Raw genomic sequence first — 14,606 nt, forward strand, 5'->3', positions numbered from 1 at the left:
AATAAACACAACGTGAATATTATGATTAATAACTAAATATTATTATTGTGGCAGGCCTAACTGTTTAATTTATTATTAATTAACAATATTTCCAGAATATATGCAAACACTGAATAAGTTTAATAATTAAAAATAATAATAAAGTTTATTTTTTATTATTTAATAGTAAAAAAACTGGTGTTAACTAGTAACGTTAATTAGTTAAAAGAATACTTTCATAGGTAGTGAAAATTAACCAGTACACTAATTGTAAAGGGATTGGCCCACTTACTAGATGATACATGTGTATATTCAGTGTTTTTATTATTTAAAAAATATTTTTTTTTAAAAGGACAAAACGATGAAATGTGTGTAAATACGAAAACAAACCGTACAAAAATATTATTGCTCAACAAATAAAAAAATAAACAGCTTTAACGTCGACAAACACTGACTAGGGCATCAACCTTAGCGTCAGCTTGGACTCGTTTAGCTAACGTTACCTCTTTCTCATTAGCGTCAAATTAGCGTCCAAACTGTAACTTAACTAGCTAACTATGTTAAATATGACCCAAACAATTAGACCAGGTAACGAATTAAACCCACAAAACGCGGCTTGTGCATCGTTAAAAGTTCGCCAACCTGTTGCTAGCCCTTCGTAAGAGACACATTTCATTTTTCATCAACAACATTTAAAGTTTTAATCGTGAACAAGATGAGAAAACGATGTTAAAACGACCCCAGCGCGTTTACAAAGCTGCTCCGATCAAAGTGCACAGCGAGGGGGGAACGAGCGAGCGAGCGAGAACTCCCGAGGCTAGCTAACTTCACTAGGTAGGCTATGGATGCTCCGCTCAGCGCAACACACACATTGTCACACACACACACACACACACACACACACACACACACACACACACACACACACACACACACACACACACACACAGAGAGAGAGAGCTAGCAACCGCCAGCTAACACACACACACTGAACTTGTTGAAACATCCATCCTCGCCCTAGAAACTCAGAACAAGTGCTCAGAAAACGAACTGAAACGCGTTGACACTCAAAGCTGGAGAGGTGGTTAGCTGACTAGCTAACCTAGCTCACTAGGTAGGTTAACTAGTTAACTAGCTTAGCTAGGAAGGAAGAGAAGCTTGTGTGGAGAGAAATAGAAAGGATGTGGAGAGAAAAGGCACATTACGCATTCCTCAGGTTAGTGAGGCTTTGACACTCAAAGCTGGAGAGGTGATAAGCTGACTAGCTAACTACGTAAGTTAGTTTAACTACCGTAGGAAGGAGGAGCAGCACACATTTAGTTAGGTTAGCTAAACTAACAGTTACACATTCCCCATGTTTGTGCTCTCCTTTCGTGGATGAGCATCAGGTCCTCTCAGCGAAATTACAGCAAAATACAACACATCCACACAGCCAGGGACACTTCTCAGTGCCTGGGGGGATCCTGAACAACTGGACACCAAGGCAAATTAGCCTTAAACTCCATTAAACATCAAATAAAGAGAGAGAGAAGATGAAGGTACGGAGGTTTAGGTTTAGGAAGATAATAGATAACTAACCCTCGCTCGCTCTCACACATACACACACATAGCTAGCAACCGTCAGCTAACACACACACACACTGAACTTGTTGAATCATCCATCTTCGTTCTAGAAACTCAGAAACAAGTGCTTAAACTCAACTAAAAAGCTCAGAAAACGAGCTAAAACGCGTTGACACTCGAGGTTGGAGAGATGATGATTAGCTGACAAGCTAACTAGGTAGGTAAATTAGCCTAGAAAGGAGGAGAAGCACACCTTTAGTTAGGTTAGCTGACTACACGTTCCCCAGGTTTGCGCTCTCCTCTCGGGGATGAGCATCAGGTCATCTCAGCGAAATTACAGTAAAATACATCACATCCACACAGCCAGGGACTCTTCTCAATGCATGAGAAGATCCCGAACAAGTGGACACCAAGGCAAATGAGCCTTAAACGCCATTAAACATCACAGTGGAAGCGAGCAAGAGAGAGAGAGATGAAGGTGAGGAGGTTTAGTAAAACTAGCTTATTTGTAAGTTTAACTAACTATAAAAACATAGCCAGACAACTTACGCTGCTTCACTTTGTTGGGGTTGGGCTGCTTTCGCCGAGACATGATGATGATGATGATGATGGTGGTGGTGGTGGTGGTGGTGGTTGTAGTAGTAGAGGAGGTGTGATGAAGGAGGAGGGGGTGATGGAGTTGTTGAGGAGTTGGAGGAGGAGACGGAGGAGGAAAAGGGGGGGGAGGAAAGAAAGAAAAGAAGCAGCAAAAGTTGTTCCAGAGAGGAGTGAAGTCCAAAATGGCGTTTCCTGAAGATGTGCAAAGTTCGTCCGTCCGTCAACTTGCTGCTGCTTTCTCCTCCTCTCGGCTGGATTCCTTCCTCTTCTACAGCAGCAGCAGGAGGAGGAGGAGGAGGAGGAGGATGATAGAGTGGGTCATATGGAGGAGAGGAAAGTCCTTCCTTGTTAAGCCCTTGTTTTTAGTCTTCTTCTTCTTCGTGTTCTTTTTTTCTCCTCCCTTCCCCAAAGCGTTGTGTTGTATCTCTTCTCTATCTTTCCTCTCTTTTTCTATGTCTCTCTCTCTCTCTCTCTCTCTTCTCCAACCGTGATCAGTTGCTAGCTACTAACTAACTCTAAGTCTGCTGTGGCGCATCACGTGTGTGTGCGTGCGTGTGTGTGTCTCTCTCTCTCTCTCTCGTCTCCAAGAGGGGACGCTTGTGTGTGTTCTTCTTCTTGTTCTGATCTTCCTCTTCAGGCTGTGTGGTGGCCAAGCGCGACAAGCATCTCTCAGCACCAAAAGTTAGCACACATTTCGTTAGAGCTCCCCAACAACTCTGAAGAAGAAGTTCCCATCCTGCCATCCATTGTTTTCCCCTTCGCCAGGGCTTCCCAGTCAAATGAGGACCACAGGGATACGCCTGGGAGAAAAAAGAGAAGGAGGAAGCTTGCTGAGGAAAAAAAAAAAAGAAAAAAGGAGCAGCACCAGCAACAGGCGGTTGGTTGGTTGGTTGGCTGCTGCTGCTGCTGTGGTGTTGGTTGTTGTAATACTCGTGTGTCGATCGATGTTCGTCGCACAAACCAGTTCACAACTCCAAATCAACTACTTTTACTACTTTCTCTGACTTTTTTTCTGCTGCTGCTGCCCTCCCTCGCTGGGTGCAGAACCGCCTCTCAAATTTCCACGAGTCGTGAGCCCATGCATGATACTGCAGACCCCTCCCCAGCTGCTCATCAACCAGCCTGCCTGCCTGCCTGAAGCTGCTGCTGCCTCCTCCCTCCCCCACTCCAAACTAGTACTACTACTACTCCTGTTGCTGCTGCTGCTGCACTAAACACTCCACCTACCTGAACCTGAGTTTGTAGAGGACCATCAGCTCGAGTGATTAGCCCACCACAATACTTCTCAAGCCATTGTGCCTGCTCACCAAAAAAACACAAGGTTTTAGACCTTCCCAAACAATGAGCTTCCCAAAAGCTTGTTGGAAAGACTTTTGGGAAGAGTCTAGCACACTTCTATGTGTACTAATCTGTGTTTACACAGGCTAATGTAGGGTATTCATCACTGATTGAATTAGCTGAGTGTGTAAAAAAAAGTTAGTTTGAGCTTGTTTGAGCCTCTTTTACCCCTCAGAGCCACAGAGCCTTTAATACTCCTGTTATGTTTGTTTGTCAGAAACAGCAATGGTGGTCCCGGGTGCATGTTTCATTTTTTAAAACAATTCCAAAAACAGTTCCAACAAGCAGTGTGACTATTTCATTTCTAACTCTAATGGCTCATCATTCTATCAATATTTAGTGCAATGGTGTTCCTTACCTCTAACAGGTAATGGTTAAATTAGGATAATTCACTAGTTTTTCATTTGAAATATACATGCACAAACTTTTTTTTATGTTTTACTACTTTATAACTTAAAAGACCAACATATACAACACACTATTTTATGTAACATTGAAACATAACATTGCAATTTTGTTGGGTTTAGTTTTTTGCAGGAGGTGGTTGCAAATATGTGAGATGAACCATTTTAATATTATATGTTGATTACACTTATTAAGGCAAGCAGAAGCAGTTACAGAAAATATACTGAAAAAAAATACATTTTAACTATTTTTTCTAGATCTTCAAACTTCAAATCAGGTCAGTTTCACCCTTAACATAACAAGAGGGTTAATGTAATTTAAAGGTGTGTAAAAGTTCCTTAAAGCACTCTCTCCTTCACTTTAACTTATGAAATCCATCAGTGAAACATATACAGTGAATAATTTAAGAGCATCACAGGCCTGTGTGTGAATGTGTATGACATTTGGTTGTTGCACCAACATTTTAACCATAAAATATTAAATGGTGATTTCTTTTTACAGTAACACAACCATGAAACGACTACTCAATTAATTTAACTGATTATTTTTAAAAAATTTGAATCACTATTCAGAACTTGGTCTGGGCTCTTAGAAAATATAGGTGGTGAGTTTGTGTAGAAGAATAATGTTAAATGGATTTACATGTTTAAACTTTTCACTTTGTTTGTGGATTGTTAGGTGGCAGCAGTGGTCCTGTGTAGAGTCACAACAACCAATGATTTGGGTACTTGAATAGTTTTACCTGGGTTAATGGTTTTCTTCAATACTCTGTAGGCGTTCTGAAGGAAATGCAGGGGCACTCTTAAATAAAAAGTAAAAAAAAAAAATTGGGGGGGGGGCTTCTGTAGGAAAGACACTGCTTCCATATAGGGCCATGAAAATAAAACAAGTATGTAAAAGATAGCATGGTTCTGAAACACTTTAAAAGTGATTTTAATGGTTCTGCAGTAAAGAAAGTGGTTGTATGAAGAGTTATCTGAATGCCTCTTAAAAAGCTTAACTTTTTATTTCTACACTATGGTTTTCTAAAAAAAAAAAATCAGAGAAACCCTTGAAGGCTTGAATGGTTCTTGTTAAATTTATCTTTACTCTCTTAAGAAGGTATTCAAGTGTTCTGTAGGAAGGGCACTGATATTATATAATGTACCATTTTTATGTATAAATACAGATATACTTTAGTAAAGGCAATGTTCCTGTATTGAACTATTATAAAGAACCAATTGGATGCTAAAAAGTGTGATTTAAATTTTACACTGTGCAAATGGATGCAGACACACGCATAGGGTATGAAACCCCAGCATTGAGCTGTGGAGCAGTGGAACTGTGTTCACTGGAATAATGGAGCTCAATCCAACACTTTTGGAGTTGCGGAGTTGGTCATCCAACATCTTCAACACTCTTAAGATTTGTCATTAAATGTAATCAAATCCCATGTCTAGTAGAAAGTCTTCTCTGGATAGTCAAGGCAGTTACTCCAACAAAAGCATGATGGACCCTTTTTTAATACCCTTGATTGCAGAAGAAATAATGAATGTGTCCTAATATATTGGTCTAAATAGTGTATTTCAGTGCTATATGATTGTTCATGTTTGTTAAAATGGTTTATGTTAAGAAACCAATTTGTTTTTAGTTATTAGTTTGACACAGCATTGGCATGAAACTTATTTTTTTATTAATTTATTTAGAATTTATTTAACAATAAATAAACAATTTTCAGACAGTTACATTGATCTGAGCTGCTTTCTCTTTCATGGCTAAAGCTGTGCTGATAGAAACCTAACAGATGTGAACTGATCCTCACAAGTATGGCAGCAGTCAGGCTGTGGAAATTCCTGTATGACTAGATTACAAACATTCAGTATGTAGTGTTATGTAGCATATTTCACTTTCTATGAGCTTTCATCACTTCACACCAGCATCAATGGCAGTTAGTCTGTTGTTAATTTGTCACTTATGTGGCTTAAGGCATGAAATAACACCTAAAATCTGACCAAGTATACGACAGAGTCTATTTGTTGTCATTATACATATATATTATACATATATAAAGTACAACAACATAGTTATCTTTACATAATTCAGTTTAGAAAGTCAGGATCACAGTGCATGGTCAACCATGCTGTGGTGCCCCTTGTTCAAGGGCAGTTTTTCGTGATTTTTTTTACTGAATACAGACTCTACACAAATAAATAAAAATAAATCAAGATATATACCCAACAATTCCGCTGCTCCACAGCACAATACTGGGAGATACAGCTCTGAAAAAAATGAGTCAACTTAAAAACGATGAGTATCTTTGATTTTATCAAATTAACAACCAAGGGGAAGATGGATGATCACAAGCCATCAAACCAAGCTGACTGCTTGAATTTTTGCAGCAAGAGTGGCATAAAATTATCAAAAGCAGTGTGTAAGACTGGTGGAGAAGAATATGCCAAAATGCATGAAAACTGTGATTAAAACCAGTTTTTTTCCCACCAAATATTGATTTCTGACCTTTATGAGTACAAACTGGTTTTGTTTGCATTATTTGAGGTATGAAAGCTCTGCATCTTTTTTGTTATTTCAGTCATTTCTCATTTTCTGCAAATAAATGCTCTAAATTACAATATTTTAGTTTGGAATCAGAGAAACTGATACTTTTCTACAGACTAGAAAAGCTGTGTGCATGCATTTGTACATCTGTGTTAGCAATGGGAGCAACAAGTAGCTGAATGCCCTTTCAACAAGGGGTGTCCACAAACATTTGGACATTTAGGGGCAAGAATTAAAGACTAAACCCAATATTTTGACTGAAGATGTTCTATTAAAAGAAAAAAATAAGGTCTATGACTCAGCTTAATTCCTGTCTGCAAACTGACCCATAGTTTGCAATTAAATAAATATTAATGAAAAAATCCAGTAAAAAGGTCAAAGTTTACCAAAAGTTTCTGAACACAAGTATCACACAAGTAGTCCTCGCTACCAGTTAAATTGAAAGAGTAAAAGTATCTCAAAAGATACTTTGTGAAGCTGTGCTCAGAATGTGCTTTTAGTTGTTATTGATGTGTTGATTAGAACAGTGGTTCCCAGACATGGTACTGGAGGAGAACCCATTATCCCTAACATTTTCGTTCTTTTCTGTTCTTACACACCATCTTCAAATCAGGAAGGGGTGGTTTATTAGCTAATAAGCTGGATCGTGTGTTTCAAATAAAATTAAATAAAATAAATTAACAGTAACACAGGTGTACAGAGTAAACACGAAAATGTGCAAGCCAGATTGGTTTCTGCAGGACCACTGTTGGGAACTGCTTGGTTAGATTAATTGAGAAACTTTATGTTTATTTATATATATTTTTTTTACTTCCAAATCCTTAAACACTTTAACACTTAAATTTACAAACTGTTATCTCAGATGCTTAAGATGTTTACTCAGTACTATAAATATACATATAAATCTCTATTCAATAACAGTAGACATGTTTGGTAAGTGGTTGAAGTAAATCTGTAGAGGTTACCACAACAGAAAGTCAGAGTTAAGATGAGTCTGGACTGTTTGAGTCAATAAGTAACTTAATAATGTACCTTAGGTGAGCTCGTTCAGCCGGAGGAGCTGCAGTTACCTACACAATTTTAATCATGCTTCATATATTATAGTATTTTGAGAGCATAATATATCTGTGTTCCATTTGAATTTGTTGGATGTCAGAATTTTCACATTTTAGGTAGGAAATTAAAATTTGAATTCAAATATTGTACTTAGAAGGTCAGAAGAGCCTTACCAGTCCTTAGTTCAGAATCTTAGATGGTGGCACTGCACATCAGCAGTAGTAATAGCAGTAGTATTTGTACTAAAGCACCTTAATAAGATGGGACACACACTCTATGCATTAATTACCAAACAGGTAAAACAAGGGTAATAGTGCATCCTTAACTTTCATAAAAATAAATAGCAATTAAATAAAGTTATCATTCTTAGTTGTGACTATTAAGTAATGCATACTTTGTTTTAAATGACTCTCTCTTTTACAGGTTCCACTTCCTCTTCTCTTCTACAAGGATGGACTCCCCCAGGTAGGGTTTCTCTCATTTCTCTTTTGTCAATACGAAAGGTGAATACGAAATCTCTTGGCAATGGCAATGTGTAAAGGGGTACCATATATCATCACAGTGTTGTATTTGTAGTGTAGTTTATCACTTCAATCTGTTTCATTGTCATTAAATCAGTCATACACACAATACTGTCCATCTTGTAGCTGTGGACATGTTTCTGTGGTGTTTGGATGTGCAACTTACTGTATAATGTGTTGTTATCAACCACAATCACTAGCAATGCTAACCCAGGATAATGCTAACCTGCATTACAGAAAGTGTGTTTAGTTAGATTCACATGTAAAAATCAGTAATTGAGGGTCAAACCAGTAAATAGTGTAAAATTATCAATGTTTAAAATGAAGGGTAAAATGAAGATAATTTTAAGAAACTGACCTACTGTGACATCATAGTCTTCATATTCTATATTCGTATATCAATGGACTGTAGTCACTTGCTGCATGTTCAGGATTAATAATATTAATGTTAATTTCACTTAATATCTCTTATTTTGTTAAACAATATTTGGATGAGTTAAAGTTTAAAGATAAAGCTGCTGTGGTAAAAAGTTTAGAAAACCAAAATGCATTTTTGAACAGAAGAAGATCACCATGATAAAACAACTCTTCAAGTTCAACTCTAGCTCCAACCATGATTTCATCAAATGTCAGTTTTCTCTAAAATTGTCCACACTATCATGCAGTTTGCAATAAAAGAGTGAACACATAAATGACATCAGTCATGACAAATATAAAGCGATTAAGCAGGTAAAATAAAATTTATATGTAGTCTGAATTCTTATTAATAGAAATCTTACAGTCTACAGTATTCTAATAATAAAGTCATCTAACGTATGTTGCGTTCCATTTAGCTCAAATGTCGGATGTCAAAGCTTGGAATGATGTCACAGTTAAAGAGTTAAAGTCATGCTATATAGATAGAGACCCATTAATAGTATCTGTTGTATTGGACCACATGTAACTTGGACCAAATGTTGCTGTAAACTTACCAAACCAGTAATACTGTACATTTGCAGTCAGTTAAAGTAAATAATAGTGTTAAGTTAATAGCAGTGTTTTATTTAATAACAGGAGTAAGTAATTTGGAGTAAGAGAAGATGTGCTGAAACCTGACTGTCCGAACAGCAGGGAAACTTGAGAGTGATGTTATTTACTGACCGTTGCCAGGGCATCCAAATGCAACCCTGTTGCTAAGGAACAGCCCAGCACAGCAACAAAAGGTTTCCTTTATCCTCCCTGAACGGGCTGAAAGAGTACCTCACAGCAACTTTAGAGCATCCAGCGCTACAGCAGAGCAGGAAGACCGGCGAGCAGCAGAACAGCAGCAGTTTAGTCGTTATCAGAATTCTGTGCCTTTTGGTTCACACTGTTATAGAAAGCCGCATGACATTGCAAGTGTCTTTATTCCCTTGAAAAGAAAACTGTATGAAAGTTGTGATGTCATTGATATCAAAGATTACTTTCTTAAATTAACATATTTCATATTTTTTTTAGGCCGGGTTCGACAACCAGTCATAGTATTTTATTTGTGAAATCTGCTAAAAGAATTAAGATTTTACTTACTTTAATAATAACCCAGAAGTTAACATAAAACAAAAATACAAACCTATACAAAAAGAAGAACATTCAAAAGGAAAATATGGCATTTAGTGCCAAATGTAGATTAATACTTTTAACACTTTAATTAAGAAAACATTAAATTATCATAAGGTAAATATAAAAAAGAGTACTTTCTTAAAGGGGTGGGGTTATCCCAAGATGACAGGGTGTACAGATAATTCTTTGACATGTTTGAATAGTTAGATTTTTTTTTTGTAAACAGAATTGATACCACCATAGCCAGCACCCTCATTAAATTGTAACTATTAGATGAGCTGAGTAGGCCAGGTTTGACAACCTGTTATAGTATTTTGTGCTAAAAGGATAGACTGCTATAAACTTCTAAAGGGTTAAGGTTTTACTCACTTTAATCGGGTAAAATTAAATAACCAAGAAGTTAACATAATATAACAATACAAACCTACACACAAAATAAAAAAAATCTAAGTGAAAATATATCCTTTTAGTGCCACATTTAGAATAATTACTTTTCCTTATTAGTTTTAGAAAACAGTGAATTAACATGGGGCAAATATAAAAAAGACAGTCCAAATTTGTACACTGGTAAGATTCAAAATTTTCTTTTTTTCTCTACAGAAATTAAGCCTAGTAGTAGACTGTATATTTTTCTTTCAATAGAAAATCCCTATATTTAACATGCTGTGTAGTCCAGGACTGGGCTTTATCCATGTCTGGGAAACTGCCCCATATAGTTGAACATAAATTGAACTTAAATTTAATTGGATGAAAGATAAACTTGTAAAACTACTATGTAAAAAAATAATTATTATATAATATAAAATAATAATAATAATATTAAAAACATTTTATGTGTTTTATACAACCCCCTTTTTATTTATTTGCTGAATTTAACATTAAATCATAATAGAAATGGATGGTCTGTGGTCTGTGGGGAGTTCTGTGATGTGTTCTCCCACTGGGTTTCCTCCCACCTCATAAAAACACATGGTGGGTAATTTGGCTGTGCTAAATTGCCCCCTGGGTGTAAGTGTGAATGGGTGTGTGGGACCATGTGATAGACTGGCCCCCTGTCTATCACATGGTGGGGGTATTCCGAATTGCACTAAATTTCTTACCAAGAAGATGTACAGATGAATGAATTATAATTGATATTAAAAATACTACTTTAATTGTGTTTTAGAATCGTCCCTGTGAACTGACATGCGGCTAAGAAATCACATTCACGTTCAATCCAAGAGGCACCGCACATGCATCCCACAGGTCAGTGAAATGCTTTAGCCTAGGACTAGCTCTGAGAGTCTTTTTATTGGGCAGTGGAGGAAGCACTTTCATGCCCCCCTGTGGCAAGACTTAGTGACCTATATATATAAATATATAAATTCATACACAAGCACAGATACAGTGGCCTCCATAATTATTGGCACCCCTGGTTAAGATGTGTTCTTTAGCTTCTCATAAATTGAGTTTTGTTCAAAATAATATAGAACCACGATGGAAAAAAAAGAGTAAAATACAACCTTTAACTCAAGTGAATTTATTCAGTAGGAAAAAAATCCCACATTAAGAAATAATTATTTAACATCAAATCATGTGTGCCACAATTATTAGCACCCCTGATGTTAATACTTTGTACAACCCCCTTTTGCCAACAAAACAGCACCTAATCTTCTCCTGTAATGTTTCACAAGATGGGAGAATACAGAAAGAGGGATCTTTGACCATTCCTCTGTGCACATTCTCTCTAAATCATCCAACGACCTGGGTCCTCTCCTCTGCACTCTCCTCTTCAGCTCACCCCACAGGTTTTCAATGGGGTTGAGGTCTGGGGACTGAGATGGCCATGGGAGGAGCTTGATTCTGTGTGCGGTGAACCATTTCTGTGTAGATTTGGCCACATGTTTAGGGTCATTATCTTGCTGAAAGACCCAGTGACGACCCATCTTCAGCTTTCGGGCAGAAGCCACCAGATTTTGTTTTAAAATGTCCTGGTATTTTAGAGCATTCATGATGCCATGCACCCTAACAAGGTTCCCAGGGCCTTTAGAAGAGAAACAGGCCCACAGCATCACTGATCCCCCACCGTATTTCACAGTGGGCATACTCAGCTCTTGTGTTACGCCAGACCCACTTAGAGCAATTGTTGCCAAAAAGCTCTATCTTTGTTTCATCTGACCAAAGCACACGGTCCCAGTTGAAGTCATAGTACCGCTTAGCAAACTCCAAACGTTTGCGTTTATGATTGTGAGTGAGAAATGGTTTCTTCCGTGCATGCCTCCCAAACAGCTTGTTGGCATGTAGATAGCGCCTGATGGTTGTTTTGGAGACTTTGTGACCCCAAGAAGCTACCATTTGTTGCAATTCTGTAACAGTGAGCTTTGGAGAACTTTTTATTTCTCTTATCATCCTCCTCACTGTGCGTGGTGGCAAAATAAACTTGCGTCCTCGTCCAGGCTTGTTTACCACTGTTCCAGTTGTTTTAAACTTCTTAATAATTCCTCTGACAGTAGATATGGACAGGTGTAGGCGAGTAGCGATTTTCTTGTAGCCATTGCCTGACTTGTTGAGGTCAACACACATCTGCCTCACTTGAATGGTATGTTCCTTTGTCTTTCCCATGTTGAAGATAAATGGCCTCTGTGTCACGTCATATTTATACCCCAGGGAAACAGGAAGTTGTGAATTACTAATTAAATGTTCCTACATACTCTGATCAACTTCGTAAACTACTGTAGAAGTGACAGAAATACTTTTATTAAATTTATTTCCTAAGAATTGTTAGGGGTGCCAATAATTGTGGAACAGGTGATTTTATGAAGAATAATTATTTCTTAGTCAGGGATTTTATTTCCCCCTTAAAATTTACTTGAGTTAAAGGTTGGACTTTACTTTTTTTTCCTATATTATTTTGAACAAAACTCAATTTATGAGAAGCTAAAGAACTCATCTTAACCAGGGGTGCCAATAATTATGGAGGGCACTGTACATATACATAAATATATATATATATATATATATATATATATATATATATTTATTTATATATATATTTATGTATATGTATCTGTGCTTGTGTATGAATTTTTATTGTACATTTTAACACATCATTGTACGACTTGGTGTCGACTTGGAAATTAAGACTTTTTATTACGATTTTTTTATTAGACTACTAATAAAAGTCAGATGTCAGAGTTTGGTCTGTAACACTAGGCCTTCTGTAGTGAGAATAATGCGAATAATGGACCAGCTAAACCAGAAAACACACAGCACAGCTCACAGGTGTGGTTTGTATTCAAAAGTTTAATAGTGCAGAGACTTGACATACTTTTCCTTACTGCAGTGTACACACACTTATGATTGATTGGTTCTGGATTACTTCAGCATTTAGACTTGATTTAGATGTGTATTCATTAACTATATTGGCAATTCTGCAAAAACATACTCATATCTCTTGAGTTCAACAGAACATCCTTGTAGTCTGTGCTGAAAAAAAATCCCTCTGCTGTTGCTCTGCTTTGAATTGCCACAGGAATGCTGCCTCAAGCCAAGCGAAAAATTCTTTAATGCATTGTATGGAGGAGAGGTCCACATGTGGGAAGGGTCAAAACATACATGGATGCAGTGGGTTTAGAGTTTGTGCATCATTTGCTCCAATAGCAGTGGCTAATTTGAGCGCATGCTGTATCCAAGGACCAAAACGTCTGCGCTGAGTCGCTGCTGAGCTACGCCTTGAAGACTGCAAGGCAAACAACTCACCAGTGCTCAATGCAAACCGGTTTTTTGAACCACTCCCTCTTCCCTTATCTTCTCAGGGCCTTCTGAGCCTGTACTGAAAACCCTGCAGCACCCTGCTGTGCTCAAAGTTCATTAAAGGGCAGATCTGATGTAGTATATACTATAAACACTGTTCAACTTTTTAAATATAATGACTCTCTAGTCAGTACAGTCCACAAAGAGAATCTAAGTCTGTTTTAAAGTAAATGCTTTAGTGATGTCAAAAAATATAAAAACATTTACATATATTTTACTATTCATCCTACAAGTTAAAGCTCCTCCCATTCAGGCTGATGTCATATGCAGCATTTCAAAGTCAGGACTGCTGCTCTTTTGAATGAAGCACATTAATGTGTAGTCCAACTTAGTCCAACATGTAGCCCACATCATATGGATAGCCAATCAGAACAGATGCTATTTACATATGTGAAAGGCACAGTAACTTAAACAGTTTCAAACAATTCTAACAGATAAAGAGAAGTTGGAAAATCAGTTATACATAGAACGACACATATAGTATAAGTAGACATTTGGTACGACCTAAAATACCTGGAAAATGTAATATATCGGCCTTTTAAAAGAATAATAAGAATGTTCTGACCAACATGGCCATGTGATGTCACAGAAATCAACACATTTACATATACTCAACCATATATTCACCCTGAGAGAGTTTAGTCCCCGCCATTCAAGTTGAATTCACAAAGAACATTTCAATACCAAAAGTCTAGACTGCTGCTTTTTAAAGCACAATACAGGAAAGCTCAACATAATCTGGGTAGCCAATCAGAACAGATGCCATTTACATGCTTTTTTCCTACATTGTAAGTGAATACTAAAGTCATCCAGACTATGAAGAAACACATAGGGAATAATGTACACCTTAAGACCTCTAACAAACTAACTACTTCTAACCTCATTTCATTCTTCCTCTCCTTCACTCCTCTATCCTATTATTTCCCTTTGACCTCCTTTAGGCCCTATATAAAGATGTTTTACCTTCTATTACTTTTGTACTTCACTATTGTAAGTCGCTTTGGACAAAAGCATCTGCCAAATGTAATGTAGTAACTTCAAATTGTTTAACAAACTAAAATAGGTGCTCTTATCTGGGGGGTTGTTAACTTGCGGTTTCTGTTTCACCTTTTTTAATTCAGCTTCTTGTAATTCTGATTTCATATTTTTTTTAGGGAAAAGCAGGCATCTATGTATAAGCATTACTTGGTTTGTGCATGCTTTGCCCTGATTGCAACCTGTTGTGTGGACATAAAGAACTGT

General features: G+C 37.2%; 1 protein-coding gene and 1 long non-coding RNA gene across 3 annotated transcripts in view; one reads left to right on the top strand and one right to left on the bottom strand.

The window, feature by feature from the left end:
• rreb1a (ras responsive element binding protein 1a) overlaps positions 1-3,288 on the bottom strand; it is a 74,992-nt gene extending 71,704 nt beyond the window's left edge. Inside the window, exon 1 of one of the 2 annotated variants that reach the window (XM_049480147.1) lies at positions 2,092-3,288. In XM_049480147.1, the coding sequence (XP_049336104.1) occupies positions 2,092-2,134 (43 nt within the window). In that variant the 5' untranslated portion in view covers positions 2,135-3,288. The remainder of the gene's footprint in view (positions 1-2,091) is intronic. The other variant, XM_049480148.1, reaches the window with a different exon arrangement.
• The window catches only part of LOC111193315 (uncharacterized), a 23,484-nt gene continuing 8,878 nt past the window's right edge, over positions 1-14,606 (top strand). The window contains exons 1-2 of the long non-coding RNA XR_007439409.1: positions 1-813; positions 7,897-7,938. This is a non-coding gene — a long non-coding RNA (uncharacterized LOC111193315). The remainder of the gene's footprint in view (positions 814-7,896; positions 7,939-14,606) is intronic.

Source organism: Astyanax mexicanus, chromosome 6, assembly GCF_023375975.1.
Source record: "Astyanax mexicanus isolate ESR-SI-001 chromosome 6, AstMex3_surface, whole genome shotgun sequence".
Taxonomy (NCBI): Eukaryota; Metazoa; Chordata; class Actinopteri; order Characiformes; family Acestrorhamphidae; genus Astyanax; species Astyanax mexicanus.